Raw genomic sequence first — 17,045 nt, forward strand, 5'->3', positions numbered from 1 at the left:
TCTGATCTTCTCTTACAGTGGGAGGGACTTTGCTCCTCCAGTCCCCATCCTGCAGTCCCTCCACTTGAGAGGTGTGGGCAGAGAGATTTCCAGTGAAGACTGAGGCAAAAAGTTGTTGAGAACCTCAGCCTTCTCATCCATCGTTACCAGTTTGCCAATCTTGTTCATCAGCCAGGGTATGCTTGCTTTGACCTTCCTTGTCTGGCTGACACACCTGTAGAAGCCCTTCTCACTACTCTTTGCAGCCCTTGAAGTTTTAAGGCCTTTTATCTGTAGGTCTTGTGTAAGGTTCAATGATCTTATCCTGAATAATATAAGTGAGAACAGAAACAGGCAAGTTATTGTCAGGATTGTGATAATCTTGAAAAATTTTTATTAAGCTGCACCTAAAACAAATCATTCCAGACAGATACAGCTGGGTTCCAGAAACCTACAAGTATTTAGAGAGGATGAGACAACCATAAACTAAGGATGACACTGTGTAATCTTAAAAATTATATACAAAATACTGAATAGTTTAATTAGCTACAAAACCACATCAAAATTTCAGATCATATATACAATAAATATTTTAGGAATGGATCAGTGATGTTTACTGATGAAGACATTTTACATGTAGAACTTGGTCTCTGCAATTAATTAAAACAGCTTTTACATTTACAGCTTTTTCATACTGTACTGAGAAGACAGCTTTAAGATAAAATAGTTTTAACAATTTTCATTGATGCACATGTAAATGCTGCTCTTTTTTTTTATTTTGTAAACTAAAAAGGACATTTAAATAAAGTAATTAAGTCTGGAAACTTCCATTTAAATAAAACACCTCTAAAGTGCAAATCCACCATAACATCAAGCTATTAAAAATATATCAGAACTTCTTGGTAAGGCATGGTTTTTATTTAGCTACCATCAGCTTTCTCTCCAAACATGGACATATTTTCCATCACCAGTCTCTACTCGTCAGATTCAGGCTCTAAATTATCCAAGTAGAACAGAGATCAACTTTGCTACCACATGTACATTGAGGCTGTTTCCCAGAAGACGGTAGCATTGCTTTATTGTTACTTTATCAGGAAAGCCTAAAACAAAAAAAACCATATAGTTAAACATCATTAGTCTGGGTTTGTTCCTGGCTTTTAGTCTACTTTTTTCAGTGAACAGTTCAGTTATCACAGATTGCAGCAGGGTTCACCTACCCTCCCTCTAAAATTCATGAAGTTACAAAAATAATTCCCAACCAGTTCATTAGATTTGTATCAGTTCTTCCATAAGCAGTATTGTAATCTCTAAAGTTTAAAAAGAAGCCTCAAAACATTGATCTGTTGTGTGACTAATGCAGATCTATCTTCTCTTCATATAGCTCAAAAAAAATGCAGCAGCCTCAAGTAGGGGCAGCAGCACCTAAAACACCGCACAACCATCACTCTAGAGAACATCCAAAGGAATGTGGCCACAGCACAAAGAAAAAGTGATGATTCTCCAGAGGGACTAAACTGCATTTCTCAATAAGCTTTATATTGTATTTCTAAGCCCCTCTAAGCAGTTGAGACAAATCAGATGAGTCTCACAGTGCAATATACAAGCAGTACAGATTTACCTATGAGCAAGCCTTATTCAGTGAGTGATCAAGCAGCTGAACAATTTTCCATGTAATTCAATGCTGACCCTGTCAAATGCACTCAGAAATACAGACAGCATCTGACACGTTCTTCACATGCTAAGTGCATGGACTGGCAGGAAGAACAGAAGCACAGAAAAAATTAAATAGGTCCAGGTATTGTGAAAGGGCTGTGCTGTACACTGGGTGCACAAAGGTGACCAAGCTTCTGAGAATGAGGAAGTTGCCAACAACCAGCTGGTCTGCTGTCACTGTCCTTGCTCATACTCTTAGCTTACTCCATCTGTGAACTAAAGTCTATTTGGTTCAACTTGAGTGAAAGATGAACAGCAGTGGTGGTTCAACCATTAGGGTCATTTGCTAAGCTGCTGAAACTTGATCACATGCAATTATTTGATCATTCCCTAAAAAGAAAACCTAACTTTGAGCCCAAGGTCATCACCAGCCAGATCAGCTTTGATGCATAAACACACTGCATGTGCAAGCAGTGCTATACATGTTCTGAAGTTTTCCTAGCACTTCAGAAAATTCCTCTTCCAGGGATTGCTCAGGAGAGAACACGGTTGGACAGTTGCTGAGCCAAGGGTGGAAAGCTGAGGAGGTGGTGTCTGGGAGGAGTTGTTCCATCCTTCTCTGCCAGTTATTAATGCCTCGAATGTGGACTGCTTTGGTAAACATATCTTCTGCCAGCTCCATCGACTCTACCCAGCTTCCTGGCACTCACATTTGGGCAACTGTTCTCTGGAACAATCACTTGCACTCCCACACACGTTTCCTTAGACGAAGTTTTCACCTTAAACCACTGAATAAGGTACAGAATCTACACATTTTAAAAGAGTATATAAAAATATATATTTATGCACACACACACACACACACATATATGCAATTATAGCTCAAGAAGCTTATCTGCACCCTGAAAAATTTCAGTTTCTTCTTCTGCCTCTTGGCACCTGAAAGCCCAAATTAATTTTCAGGGCTCACTGTTTCCTTAATCCCAAGCCTTCTCCATCTGCCTGTTAACATTACCTTGCACTTTCTATCTTCTTGGCTCAAGTGTAGCCTACATCAGAAGGACAGATATCACAACTCATAGTACGCTGGCACCTGCAGCACAGCTCTCACCATGTCCTTTAGGTCATGCATGCTACTTGATGTTGCGGTCTTGGCAACACACACTACCACACTACACTGGCCTTCCACTAGGCTGCCATTTGATTCCTAATAGCTTATATACATCACTAACAGGAAAAATGGAAAAGGCATCCTGACATCACCCTCATGAATGCAGGTCGCAGGTGCAAGAATGCTCTGATCAGTTTTAATGATATTGCTGTGGGACCCACAGACACATGACTGCAATATTTCACTGACCTATAGTGCAATTGCTATTTATACATTTAGATGTTAAAAGCACAAATAAATCTCTTAAACGTTAAGAACGAACAGTGATTTTAACTCTGGATCTCATGTATTGGAAAAGGCCATCAATTTGTTAAAATACAGAACCGTTTAGACACAATCATGTTTCTTCTGATAATACTGTAGCTGCAGCTAGTAACGGCATCTGTTACAAAGCTTCCTGTCATTCACTTTATTTTCAGCTTACAGTTTTGTCATTCTTTAGCTCCTTGGACCAACAACATATTTGCAGTGGGTACATCTCCAGGCTTTCTGTTACTGAAAATTTGAGCCCAAATGTTCTGTCACTACAGAACACAGCAGAGAAATTCTAGCATGTTTTACTCTGAAAACACCACATTTCAGAATAATGACTTGAAATTTAGCATGGGAGAAACACCCTTTGCTGTAGCCATAAATATAGCAACTTTCAAAAAAAACCCCACAGCTTGCAAATCTTCAAAAGAAACTTATAGTACCTAAATTCACCAGAGATTACAACCACCCTAGAGCTGAGTAACACTTTTTTAAAGTACAAAATGGGAAATGTCTTAGATTAAACACACAGGAAAGAAATGTCAGACTTCTGACTCAGCGCATTGGGAAAAACTTGTTCTGCCTATGATTCAGGAGTATACGTGAGAGGAAGCCACCAGATGAGAGATGCTTGTTTCATGTGTTGCGGAAGTTGGAAAAGTAATAAAAAGAGGCAGGGAACTGCAAGAACTGTAAAGAAGGTCCTGTGATTAAGGCAGAAGGGTATTGCCCTCTGAGAGATGGAATCTGTCTCTCTCCCTCCCTCTGCAATTCCCAGGTGACAAAAGAAGGTTTGCTTAATGAGCACTTCGCAGATGGTGACAACCTGGATGCTCCTCAAATTCAGAAGCCTGACTTGTCTTGAGAGTTCAGTTCAGTTCTGGTTTGCAAAAACACTGAAGCTCACAGCTGACCTTAATAGATCTCAACAGAGAAAGCATGATATCATTCCAAGCACTCTGAAGTAGTGAAGGTCAGGTTTCGCAAACTGATTGCCCTAAATTAATGGACTCTTCACAAATAAATTTCTCCATTGTCTCAGTTCTCCATCTGTAAAATACAAGCCATATTAACCCTACTACACCTCTCAGTGATGCTGCAAAGACTGATTTAACATTTGGAAAACACAAGCTGTATTGTTTAAAAAAAGAGAAAATGGACAAATCTGTGCTCAAAAGGGAGCTTGAACAGCATGATAAACATATACAAGTCAAATCCAGACATGTTTAGCTCAAGTTTCTTTACACTACCTTATATCAATACGGAACAGAGCTGTGCTAAGGAAAAGGCTGTCTGCAAAAAGAACAAATTTATTAAAGAGAGGCTATGAAAAAATACTGCATGTTGGCATGTAACTCAACACAGCACACTCCTGCAAATAATCCTAAGCAAGTAAGGTTAGTGCTGACAACTCTAATGTTTGACTTTTCAACTTTAATAACATTCTTTAAATGTAGTGATTTTGAATACAACTAAGTAATAAATGAGAAAATAAACTAAAATTGCAAAAGAAAGAAGTATATAAAATCTTTTGTCACTCCTCAGTACACTAAGTCACTGAGAAAGTCAAAGAAAAATACAGTAAATTACTCAAGATCAGTGGTGTCTTATTCTGCTGAAAAATAATAAACTGATCTGATGTGACAGCAGCAGGCCAAGCTCCTTAGTAGGTAGTTGCAGCTACACTTCCTTGACTGCCTTTCTTTACAAGGAGAACTCTGGTGAATTTTTTTCAGGCTTAATTCTGGTTGACCTGTGTCCAATATACTGATTTGATGAGTCTTGCTCCTTGACTCCCTCTTCCCCCCAGAAACAGTTAGAAAATGAAGTAACTGACCAAGGGCTAGGACCGCCTTTTCTAGAAAACAGAGATGACTTAAAAGATCATTAGCTGAAGAGTTTGGTTACTCCTGAACAAAGAAGTATATGTATCTTCTGAAATTCCATTTCTGTCAGCAGCTGCAAATGTGTCGAAGGGAGAAAGCAAGCAGCTCAAACACTGAGAACCACTAACAGACCGTCTAAACTGGCAGGATCTCTTGCCTTACCACAGTTGTGAGTAATGCTGACTGCTGAATAAATAGTTTCAACTTTAAACAAAGGTATTCCTTCACTGCCATTCAGTAATAGAGCATTTCTCATGCCAAAATTTTTTTCTTAGTTTATGAAGATAAACCTAACCACAGAAGCTGACTTTTATAAAATATAAAAAAAATAGTGGAAATTCAGAGAAATTCAGAGTTAGCCGAATACCAAGAACCAATCATAAGAACTGAATGGTCCAAGAGGAAATGCAAAATAAAAAGCATGGATTAGTCCCCAGTAAAAAGACTACACTGGTATTTCTGAAGAATGATGTAGAAATGGGTACTTTGTAGCACATACCAAATTCCAGAGGGAATCCATGAAGATTTGCTATTTCTCTTGGAGTAAAGTACCTCAGTTTTAGTGTTGACAATTTCATAAGCTTCTCTTCTTCTGGTAACTCCTCAATGTGTTTAAACACTGATTCAAGCTACAAAGAATATCCAAACAACAGATCCAATCAATGCAGGCCAAATACGCAAAATTCAACACTCACATCTTAACAGAATATTTCTTTATCACAGTGCCAAAGACAATAGAGTATTTTTGTTGAAAGTATGATTGGTGTTGTGTCTTTGCAGCCAGTATCTCAACACATGGACTTGCAAGAAAGAATCAATGTTGACATGACAGCATTCATCATTTCTTCCTCCAGTTACAAGCTATACTAGTACTTAACGAGGCAATCAAAGGATTATAAACATTTGTTAATGACAGGATAGTGACTTAATATTGCAGACCATGCACACAAATTAAGCTGTATACATGCAGCTGTTTTAATATATTCGCTTTGACATTATCCTGAATTCCAAAGCTGCATTCTTCTTATGCTTAGAAATGCCATACAGTATTAGTCAACAGCACATAAGTGCAAGAGGAGGTGCTTGTGTACAAAACAGGCTTTATGAAAAGTATTTGAATGATGATTCACCAATACATTTATTTTTACCTTCCCCAATGCCAAAACATCACTTTGCGGTGAACTTAGGATCAACAGTAAAACTTTTCAAAATACTATGTCTTCCCAGATAAATAATACTTTTGAAATTTAAACACGTTAAACATTTGACAATATTTACTGGATCATCTGCATACAATAAATGGCCCTAGATTCACAACACTGTACTGTAGTTTCACCATAGAATTAGTCATTCATAATGTTTTCACATAGCCCTGTGAAATCTCTGTATGACACTATGGATAATAAAATAATAGCAATACATATTCTCCATCGAGAGAGGCACACACATAATTTTGATTTAAATGAACTGTTGTTTAAGAACACAAAGTAAATCAACTGGAAACTCGGTTGCCACAAAACATAGTTTTAAAAGCTTTTTTGTTATAATATTCAGAATAACAAAGCAGAAGACAGAAAAAATAGTTTTAAAACAAGCAATTCTCATATGTTAGTCTATACATTCTTACCTGTACATCTACTGCTGTCTGCAGAACTGAGCCTGTCCCTTCAACATAGTGTCCATACCTTAACAACAAAAGTAATAATCTTAAATTAATAGTTTCACCAGACCTCACAGCACTGACAACTACAAAGATACAGGGAAGTTCCTTAGGTTCCTTTGCTTTGATTAACAAATAGCCTCCTGGATAGATAAAGCAAAAGGCCTTGTTATTAACAATGCTAACCCTTGGAATGCAGTAGCCTCTGAATGTGCTCTCTAGGGATGAGTCTGCAATCAATGCACAAGGGTTTATCCACACTAATGTCTTGTATGAGGCAACTATACAAGGCCAAGGAATTCGAGCACAGCATCATCAGAAAGGGCCATCTGCACTGCACAAACCAATTTTACACTAAGGCAAAACATGTTAAAGGCCAAATGGTCCTAGGGGTTCAAATCAGCTCTCTGCATTCAAAGGAGGACCATTAGTGTGAGCCTTCAGCTTCTATACTAATCCATTAGGAACAAAGTGGTTCAGCCAGGTTTAATTTTTGGTTGCTTGTGGATTTTCCACAGAGGGAAGAGATGGATGATGGCCAGGTATCTATGCAGAGTAGTAGAAGAAAGAAAGAAAAAGAAGAAAGAAAAAAATGAAATACAACTAAACAGTAAGCAAACTTACATTCTAAAACCATACGATAGCTTTTTTTTGATGCTTTGTGGTTGATTGCACAACATGTTTACTCTGTAGTCTCTTCCAGGCTATCATTTAAATATAATTACAGGCTTTCAGAAATATGCTCTGCTGGTCTAACTGTGATGGTGTTAGTCTCTCTGTTCAGGACATTCAAAGTCAAGTCCACTTTTGCACAGTGGAAGAACTTCAGAAGATCCCTAGTACAAGATGGATGTGGTCTGCATCAACCATTCACAGATACTACTCTCTAGTTTTATCTGTGTATCTGTAAAGACAGTTATAAAGGTCTTTTGTTTCACTTGCGGCCCATTCTAAAGCAAGGCACTGGAAAAACTTCTGTTTCAAGATTTTTAATGCTACAATGAACAAAGGAATAGTCTCCCTTCAGCACAGACATAATGAGCCAGATGCTCAATCTTGAGAAGTTTTTCTTCAGCTGAAAAAGCTTATGAGTAGTTCTGCCAGTATCAGTGAGAGCAACACTCATTTTAAAATAAAGTGCTTGCAAGTCTTCCTTAGGATCAGAACAAAAGGCCCTGAACACTGATGCAGATTAAAATGCAGTTTTTTCATCAGTCCTTCTGGTCAAAGGGAAGGGGTTTGAAAGTACAGCCGAATCTGGTGAATCAACAATTGGTTACAGAACTGGTGCCATAGCTAGGGGTGGGAGACCATGGGACTCGCTTTGAGAAACCTGGGCTACTGGGAGATGATGGGGTCTGTCTGTCAGAGAAGGGGAAGAACATATTTGGTCAGAGTATTGCCAAGATGGTGAAGAGGGCTTTAAACTAAAGTTGACAGGGGAAGGGAACCTCAATCCATCCCACTCCTACCAGGTTGATGCCAGTGCCAGCAGGAGATGCCCAGAGCCTGGAGAGGGGTCACAGGTCAGCAGGAGAGCACCTGAAGAGTAGCACAAAGGAATTTCAGAAGGACATGGACCTGTTCAAGCAAGTCTAGAGGAGCCCACAAAGACAGGCAGGGAGCTGGAACACCTTCCCTATGAGGACAGCCTGAGAAAGTTGGGGTTGTTTAGCCTGGAGAAAAGAAGGTTCCAGGGAGACCTTATAGTGACTTTCCAATACTTAAAGGGGGCTACAGAAAAGATGGGGAGGGACTCTGTCAGGGAGTGTAGGGATAGGACAAGGGGTAATGGTTTTAAACTGAAAGAGGGTAGATTTAGATTAGATAGAAGGAAGAAATTCTTCCCTGTGAGGGTGATGAGACACTGGCACAGGTTGCCCAGAGCAGCTGTGGCTGCCCCCTCCCTGGCGGTGTTCAAGGCCAGGTTGGACGGGGCTTTGAGCAACCTGGTCTAGTGGAAGGTGTCCCTGCCCATGGCAGGGAGGTTGGAACAAGATGATCTTTGAGGTCCCTTCCAACCCTGTGATTCTATGAAAAACACATGGAATCCATCTATGTTGTAAATATATCACCTTCAATTGCTTAGCTGCATCCTGAAAATGCAACAAGTTAAACAATGGAACACCCATAGCACTGAAGAATCCTGATGTTTCTCTTATATAGCATCTGACTGTATCTCAGATTATTATTTCTGAGCCAAAATAAATAAATGAGGATAAATTTCGCAGTGGTATTTTAGAGTTTTATTGGGGAAAAAGCACCTTTTAACAGTATCCATGTTATATAAAAGTCTAAATAATTGGCACTACAGAACTCACAAAAAAACTCCAGGTGGTGTAGAAGTGGTTTGGGGGCCAGGGAGGAAGCATGTTGGGTTTTTTTCGACAAAAATATGGGCAGATGGCCAATGTTAGCTGGATTATTATTAATTATTATTGCAGCTGCTGACTACAGAAAAATTAAAATTCCTACTTTAGACTCAGAACATAATTAAAGATGGTAATTTTTGCCATAGTAAAAATGATGCATTGATTTTCTGACATTTCATTACCAGTTATAATGAAAGAAGTTGGCTTAAGAAATTACAGTCTTCAATTTTCATCTGACTCAAGATTTTCCCCCCCTTCTATTTCAGTAAGCTTTTAAAAAAACCTTTTAATTTCATAGACATAATATATTATTTCTGGGTATATTGAGTCCTGTGACTAACAAAAAGGTAATTTCCATAATGCTAGAGAGAGTCTCTGTAAGTAATTTTACACTATTTTAGAAGGTATTGCTTCTCTTTTCAATAGCACATCAAGAATTTACAAGTAAGCCCAGAACCATTATATCTAAGGAAGCAGTTTTAATTTGCTCTGTCCTTTAAAATGGACAACTTCCTCTCACAACTCCAGTCACCACAAACCTACTTTTAAAAGAAACCATGATGTTTGTAGTCTCAAGAAACTCATGTAGTCTCAAGAAACTCAACAATCATTTTCCAATTACCTAGAAGTCCAAGATCCGAAGTGAACACAGGATCATCTGCTTAATCTCTCATGCATCACAGCCTGTAACATTTTGCCCTATACTCCACCAAAGCCTTTCAGCAGATGTACTGGTATGACAAAGGCAGAAAGGCAAAAACCACTGATGAAATATCAGGTGTTTGAGGTCCCTGAATAAGCAAGGACTGGAGAAGGCATACTTGGATTATCCCCATCACACAAACCTTGCTGGAAATAACTGAAGACCAATCAAAACTGAAGGAAATTTTTCTCCCAGTCTCAAAGTTGATGATCAGTATGACTTCTAAGAAAGACACCAGACAGGTATCTCAGCAGAGGGATTCTCTGTACTACTTGGATTACTGTTCTGCTTCATTCAGGGTCCTCTTTCCTAAATCTTAAGCTCTGGAGAAACATAAAAACAGAACTCCTAGAACACATACAGCAGCAACTTATTCTTGGCCTTAGAAAGTGACCTGAATGAAGCCTGAGATGTAATTATAATCTTTCTTTTAATGCAGAGCTGTAAATGATATGACCACACTGAGAGCCATGTTGGAAACTTTCCAAAAAGGAAACAAAGACTGTAAATCAGATTCCTACGTTTTGGGCCAAGAAGGACTACCACAGCTATCTGTTCTGGCTCCTTCCACATCAGCAGAAGGGCAACAGTCACATTCAGTGTCAGATTTCCCACCACTATATGTAAAGACTTCATATTAACTAAAGAGCCTCCTTTGATGTGATTTTAATAAACATGACCACAAACTACCATGACGTATTCCGGTGAAACCACATATGGCCCATTTATTTTTAATTATACTTGAGGCAAACGGGAGATACATAAGAGATCATTCTGGCCGAAGTTTTTTGACTATTCTAGTTAAGAAACAGATCTCCACAAAAATGTTGATCCCCCACAACTCAAAAGAGCGAGGGCACAGAAGGTGTATGTCAATGAGAGCTGGGGGAAGAGCGTTTCTGTTGCAAAAAGTTTGAACTTCTGAAATTCTTTCTCTTCTCAACTCTTATTGTCAAAAAGTTGAAATCACAAAATCTGCAGAACTCTGTCAATCTGGAAGTCTAACTTCTAGTTAGCTTTAACTCATCAGCTAAGTCATGTTGCTGAAACACTCTGAGAATTCAAAAAAAAACCCTCAAACTAATCTGAAAAATTCACCGACATTAACATTTTCCACAAACATCCAGGCTCCATCTGGCATTTTCCAATACAAACGCATTCAGTGGAAAAGTTCCTGACTGTTTGTCTGTGGGTTTCAGAACACTTAACAACCTCCAGCAGTCAAACTTAAAATTGTAAAGTACAAATCAGAAAACTACTAGACAGAAAAGCACTGATGTTCTGCTCCATCAAATATTATCTGAAATGCAGCAACCTAACTGGTTTTATGACATATGGCCAATCCACAGCTGTTCTGACTTACAGAGCTGAAAAATCCAAGAAATCAATAAAATGTACAGTGGAGACAGTTTTAATGAGGAACAGATCTATCGTGCATGACACCTTGTAACTGCATTGAACAATATAAAAAAATTCATTAATTAATCAGCACTATACCAGTCTACTGGAACCATATTTCCACAGGGGTAATTAAGCTTCTGTGAAGGTCAACAACAAATGGCACTTTCTTTTGTGAATGCCTTTTTGGAGTGGGTACATGATGTTCTGCCAGACAGATTCTCATGCTAGCATTCCACTGGACCAGGAAGCATACTATATAAGGAGATATTTTTTTTTTCTAGAGGCCTGGGGTTTTTTTTTATGAAATGGCTCTTCTTGATTTACAGTACACAAGCAAAAATACAGTTAAAATTCCAAGACACAATTCAGCAAGACATCTTCTATGCAACTTACCCTTTTGTAAAGCATGTGGATCTCCGACAGGTGGGTTTAACAATGTCTAACAAGAAAGCATAGCGCAATAAGTACTTTGGTGGTAAGAAATACAGACTCATTTCTTCATTTTCCTCTTCCAAGAAGTATTTCAGCATTTGAATAGAGGAATCATTGTCCTGACTACGTTTCCTTTCCACTTCTTCTACTGTTTCAAGCTTAAAAAGAAAAGCTCCTTTTGGTAAACTCTTCTTGCTGCTGCAATCAGGATCAATGTTTGGATCCAGATTCTTCTCTTCAGAAGACGAAGAACAACTAGCTTCAACAACTTTGTCAGCAACTTTGTCCTTGACTAAGTCTTCTAGGTCCTGATCTGGGAATCTTGTCAAAATCTAGGAACAAATTGTGAGAAATAAAATTAAAGAACTCCATTTGATAAACAAGTTGACAGCAGACTCCGCAGTGAGAATTCCTTCAGAGATGCTCAGAATAAAGCAAATAATCTTTCAATGTTATCTTCATGAAGATTTCAAAAAATGTTACCATCAAGATTTGCTGACCTACCGGCAATGATGCCAGGAACAACCACAAATAATTGCCTTTGGAAAAAGACCTTTCCAAGGGTGTGAAAAAGGTAGCAGAATACATTGGTTTCTAGCCCACTATCAGCCATTGGCATGCATTTCAGTCCTTACAAATCTCAGGCTGAAAAAAGACAGACAGAATTTAACTTTTCTGTTGATACTACTTATCCCTCCCTCCATTCATCACCACACGCCACTAAACTGAGAAAGTAATGCTCAATCTCCATGAAACAAAGCAAATTCAAGTAACACTAATACACTCACCTGACCAGGAGCTTGAAAAGAAAATGGTTCTTGGTAAAGCTTTGCAATTAGAAAATATCGCAGCCTAGAATTGGGAATGCCAAGCTGCAAGCAAAATCCACAAGACTTTAGTCCATGTGATAAAGAGAGAAAAAGTGCTTTATAGCATCATACAAGTTATCTACCATTATATACAGTAATAGAACTATGCCACACTAATAGTATCCTAATCACTTACAACTTCCATGCCTAGCTATTTTCAAGGAAACAACTGGCAGTTATTCTTTGCACCTCACGGGTTTTACTTTCTCTGTAGATGAACAGGAATGTAAACAAACTTTCATGCAAAGAAAGGAAAAAAATGGCATGCATCACCATTGCTTGGTACAGGTGCTACTGTTTTCCATTAAAAAAGCAAAAGACATCTCCTTGTCTTTTTGAACAAGGATTATAAGACATTTAACAATGAAAAAAAAATGCACCACAACTGGTTTTCAAGCTACCCTCTATCAGCTTCTCTAATATATACAATACTTCACTGATTCTATTCAGTCCTGTGCAATCTGAAATGTCTCTCAACTCTTTTTTCAGTTGCCAGGGAAACATGCAAACAAAGGCCCTCCTCCTGCAAATGACACAGTCACATTTTCCATGCTGGGAAATTCAGAGGCATCAGCATTTCTGAAGCAATGAGGCTCCTGCAGGGAAAACCACCTTCCTGGTCATGGTGTAAATTCGTGCCTTTTAAAAAAATATCAAATGGTAGCAAAGCAGTATGGGACTAGTATCTGAACAATAACAGCAGTATGGTTATGTCAGTATACTGATGAGAAATCAGATGTCTTGCCAGATGGTTTTCTCATTCAAAAGAGTATCTTTAGCTCTGAGCATGACTGCTTTCTAATACAACAGATCATTTTCACATATTCTTGGCTCAGTGCAGTCTGAACAGTTAAATAATATTAGAGCAATTTCAGTACTCACACAGGTTGGAGACAAGAGAAATTCTTGATATTTAAATCCACATGTTTCTAGTGTTTGCAAAAGTTCATTTCTGGCAGTGAAAAGAATCAAAAAGTAATTACTCCCTTCATATAAGTTTTAGGCCCTTTTTTATTCTAAATAAAAAAAACATTAAATGTAACACCTTAGATACCAAAACATTCAGCACATTCAGTGAAAGAACTGGACAGAGAATTACAGATACGAAGTCATCCATTTCTGAACTTGAGGAAACAACATACAATGTTTATTGTTACTGTAGTCAAAAATTACTGCTACACATTCACAGATGTCTCACACCTACTTCGGTACAAACACCCCTTCAAAAAAATATCCCATCTCTAGAAGAGTACTTACAGTGTGTCAACAAGAAAGATAAACAGAGGGCAATACATTGTCTTTATTGTGAATTATAAACCAGGAGATTACAACCCCTACAAATAGCTCACTAGTTCCCCTCTGGTCACATACATGGCATCAGCGAAACCTAACAAAAGGGCTAACTCAAGAGATGAGAAAAAATGGTGGCTTTGATAATAACAGTGAGGTAGGACTGTACTTTATAAACCATGGAAAATCACTACAATGGAAATCTTAAAAAGCCTTGTCTTTTCTATTCCATGCAGACTGCACCAGGCTAGAACTATACAAAAAGCAGGAGCTGTGACCTGTACCTGGCACTGTATGTGACACTGCACCCCAAGTGTTGTAAGAGAAAGCAAGCATTCTGACTGGAGTGTTTTCTGAACTACAACTTGTTCCAGCTTGTTCCAAACACTAGCCAGTGAGCAATAGCCTAGGGAATCACAGGGTCTACAGCAGCAGCCTGCACCTCCAACAAAATGTTGAAGTATTCACAGAGGACTGCTGCACACTGGCTACACAGAGCGCTGAATGTGTTTCCCAGCTGCCTGCCATATTCATCAAGGTACATGATATGCAAACTGGCTGGCCTCTTGGTGCTTTAAGGAAGGAATTCTGGCAAGGAATGAGAAAGATCACAACCCCCTGTTGCCTGCTTTGCCTACAAGAGAGGAGAATGCTCCTGCTGTCATTAGGTAACATTGACAACTTTCCTCTTCCACATTTCAGACAAAGATTATATACAGTCTTCACCCTGTATCTCTGGACCATTTGATGGCAACCTTGAACCAGTGATAATCTGCCATCAACAAAGGGACTGAAGAAAGCCTCTGTACTGTACTGTGATCTTAACACAAGATACCATGAACTCCTGTCATGGCTAAAACCCCAAAACCTCCAAGTGCTATACCTATTATTATCGTTCTTTGAAAAAATCCATAATGACCCTTTCTAAAGGACACTGGATCATCAAATAAAATTAATGCAGTCAACTTGTTATAACATATTTTATCGGCTTAGAGAAATAAATAGCTAATTAGAAAGTTCTTTTCACAATTTAAGATTTTCATTCCTAAATTAAAATAATATTACTAATCCACAGCTGCTAGCTCTCCTATCTCACTACTTTGTTAACTTGAATTCTAGGAAATAAAAATCCTGCCTTCCCCCTCTAAAGAAAATATTCTTTATTAAAAACTAAAATGTGCACAAATTAGACTTTACCTTGCAGAAGAGGATTCAAATCCTTTAACATTTTCTAAAAGTATGTATTTTGGAAGCTTCTGGAGTCTACAAGGGGAAAAAAAAAAAAAAAAAAGATCAACAAATTATAGTAACAAGATGTAAACCACATTATATTCACCCAGATTTTTTTTTTTTGCTACGAGAAAGATCAAAGTATTTCCATATCACGGTAGCTGTTAAAGTTTAGCATCCTTGAAAAAACATGTACCTCAATTTTCAAGGTTGCTTAGATCGTATTATTTCCAATTCAATTAAATACATGGACTGCTGGTAATTATGAAACCAAACAAAACCCACTTATATTCAGTTGGTCTGCTGTACCCTCCTGTATCCCATGCACGTACTTCTGAAAATGCTTACCACTGTTCATTTCCTAAAGCATAGTATTATTATTCAACAGATTGAGTTTCTAATAGGAAAGATAATTGTTGGGGGGAAAAAAGGTCACTATTTAGCCATGGAACAGAGAACTTTTGTTTTAAAGTGCTTAAACCTAAAAACAATGTCAAAATGTTATATCAACTTTAGTAATAACACATCAGAACCAGTATTCATTTAATTGCTTTAAGAAATACATGTTTAGAGATCAAACTGCAGATACTCTCAATTTTCTATACTTTATTTTTTTCATTTTGATGGGATGGAGGGGAAGGAGGCGCCTGAGGTTTAGCAAGATCAGTGCAGAGGTCTGGAAAAAGGCTCATTCCAAAACCAGCATATTAAATCTCTGGAGAAGGAACATGCCCAAACTGCCAGGGACCATTCTAACAATTTGGAAGCATCAATGATTCAGATTCAAGTCTCTGGGAACATTCCCTGGCACTGATTAATTCGCTAGTAAGCTAATGTAGACACAGTATGTCTGTCACACATTGGGTTCTCAAAACAACATATAGAAACAGGATACTAATGCCACCAGACAGTAGCTCCATGCTTATTTAAGTCAGCAAGTGTCTTTAGACTTCCACTGGAACAAATCACAGCAGAATTTGTTTTAGCACATTCTTAACTATCAACTGAAGACATTCACATGAAGAATTAAACAACTAAAGCATTTCACAAGAAATTGGAAAGCATACAAGATGCTACATAAAATTTAAAAACACTAAAAATAATAGTGAAAAAATAAAACTAAACTGAATAAAGCAGCAGCAGCCAAATTCCCTGCAGAGGAATGGAGAATATAATTGTTGGTATGTTTACCCACACTCATGATCATCACCACCTACTATGAAACTTATTTTTAAAGTAATGAATCCAGAGCATAGCTTGAAATGCAAGAGCTCATACAGGATCAACAGACCACAAGACAAGTAATCATTATAAAAAGAGTACGTGTTAAGTAACTGGCAGGTATTAACATTACAAATGTGTCTGTTAGCATTAGATTTCCCTGGGTTATGGCTTGGACATGATAAACAGACAGTATCCGGACCATCTGGGTCAGAATGCTGGCTAGGTGCTCCAAGGATTTCCTAGGTCTTTCCAGATCCTGAAATTGTCCTTTCCATGTCTCAAATATTTGTTTTTCCAGGCTATCTTTGAGCTTCATTTCACCAGCATTTCATTATAAAAGGCTGAACATAAGGTAGGAACAGCCAAAAGACAAGAAATTATTTTTATAGTTTCCAAAAATTGAACACATGCCATATACCAATTCAGAATGCAAAATGGTAACTCCTATATTAAGAATTTCCCTTTTTTGGGCTGAAATACTCCATACTGAATGTCTGGCAAACACGTCATATCCAAAAAATACACAAACACTATCTCAGTAAAACATAAATCTATTGGAACTGAAAAACTCTGCAGAAGCCACCATCCTGAACATATTACAGGCTGCTTATACTAAGTACTGCCTCAGGAAACAACCTGCCCAAGGGAGATAAGGGACACCAGCAAGGTCTCATGGGGTACTGAGATAAAGCACCACAGCCAAGCCCAGCATCTCTGCATCGTCATGACGAAAAACATATGTTCTGCAGTGTCTAAAGCTTTGGTTTTGAGAAGGAAAACCTTCTGCCCTAGCAACTATATAGCAATGTTTCCATATTAATGCACAACAGTGTCGCAAAAGCAGACAGCCTCTTAACTGTGTCTCAGTTTAACGGAAAGAAATACTGAGGTCAGGATTCCCTTAAGGATAAGTAAGGGACTAT

The 17,045-nt window shown here is 38.2% G+C and overlaps 1 protein-coding gene across 10 annotated transcripts in view; it reads right to left on the reverse strand.

The window, feature by feature from the left end:
- Positions 1-350: 350 nt before the first annotated feature.
- Positions 351-17,045, reverse strand: part of TRDMT1 (tRNA aspartic acid methyltransferase 1) — a 42,201-nt gene continuing 25,506 nt past the window's right edge. For 4 of the 10 annotated variants that reach the window (XM_026843457.1, XM_026843458.1, XM_026843453.1 and 1 more), the window contains 7 exons: positions 14,866-14,931; positions 13,261-13,330; positions 12,298-12,402; positions 11,471-11,841; positions 6,569-6,626; positions 5,441-5,570; positions 351-1,079 (listed from right to left, as the gene is read on the reverse strand). In XM_026843457.1, coding sequence (XP_026699258.1) covers positions 979-1,079; positions 5,441-5,570; positions 6,569-6,626; positions 11,471-11,841; positions 12,298-12,402; positions 13,261-13,330; positions 14,866-14,931 — 901 coding nt within the window. In that variant the 3' untranslated portion in view covers positions 351-978. Of the gene's footprint in view, positions 1,080-5,440; positions 5,571-6,568; positions 6,745-7,054; positions 7,148-8,580; positions 9,705-11,470; positions 11,842-12,297; positions 12,403-13,260; positions 13,331-14,865; positions 14,932-17,045 lie in introns of those variants that run through there. The other 6 variants (XM_026843455.1, XM_026843459.1, XR_003397862.1 and 3 more) reach the window with 5 other exon arrangements.

This window comes from Athene cunicularia, assembly GCF_003259725.1.
Source record: "Athene cunicularia isolate RWA chromosome 2 unlocalized genomic scaffold, athCun1 chr2_part1, whole genome shotgun sequence".
Classification (NCBI taxonomy): domain Eukaryota; kingdom Metazoa; phylum Chordata; class Aves; order Strigiformes; family Strigidae; genus Athene; species Athene cunicularia.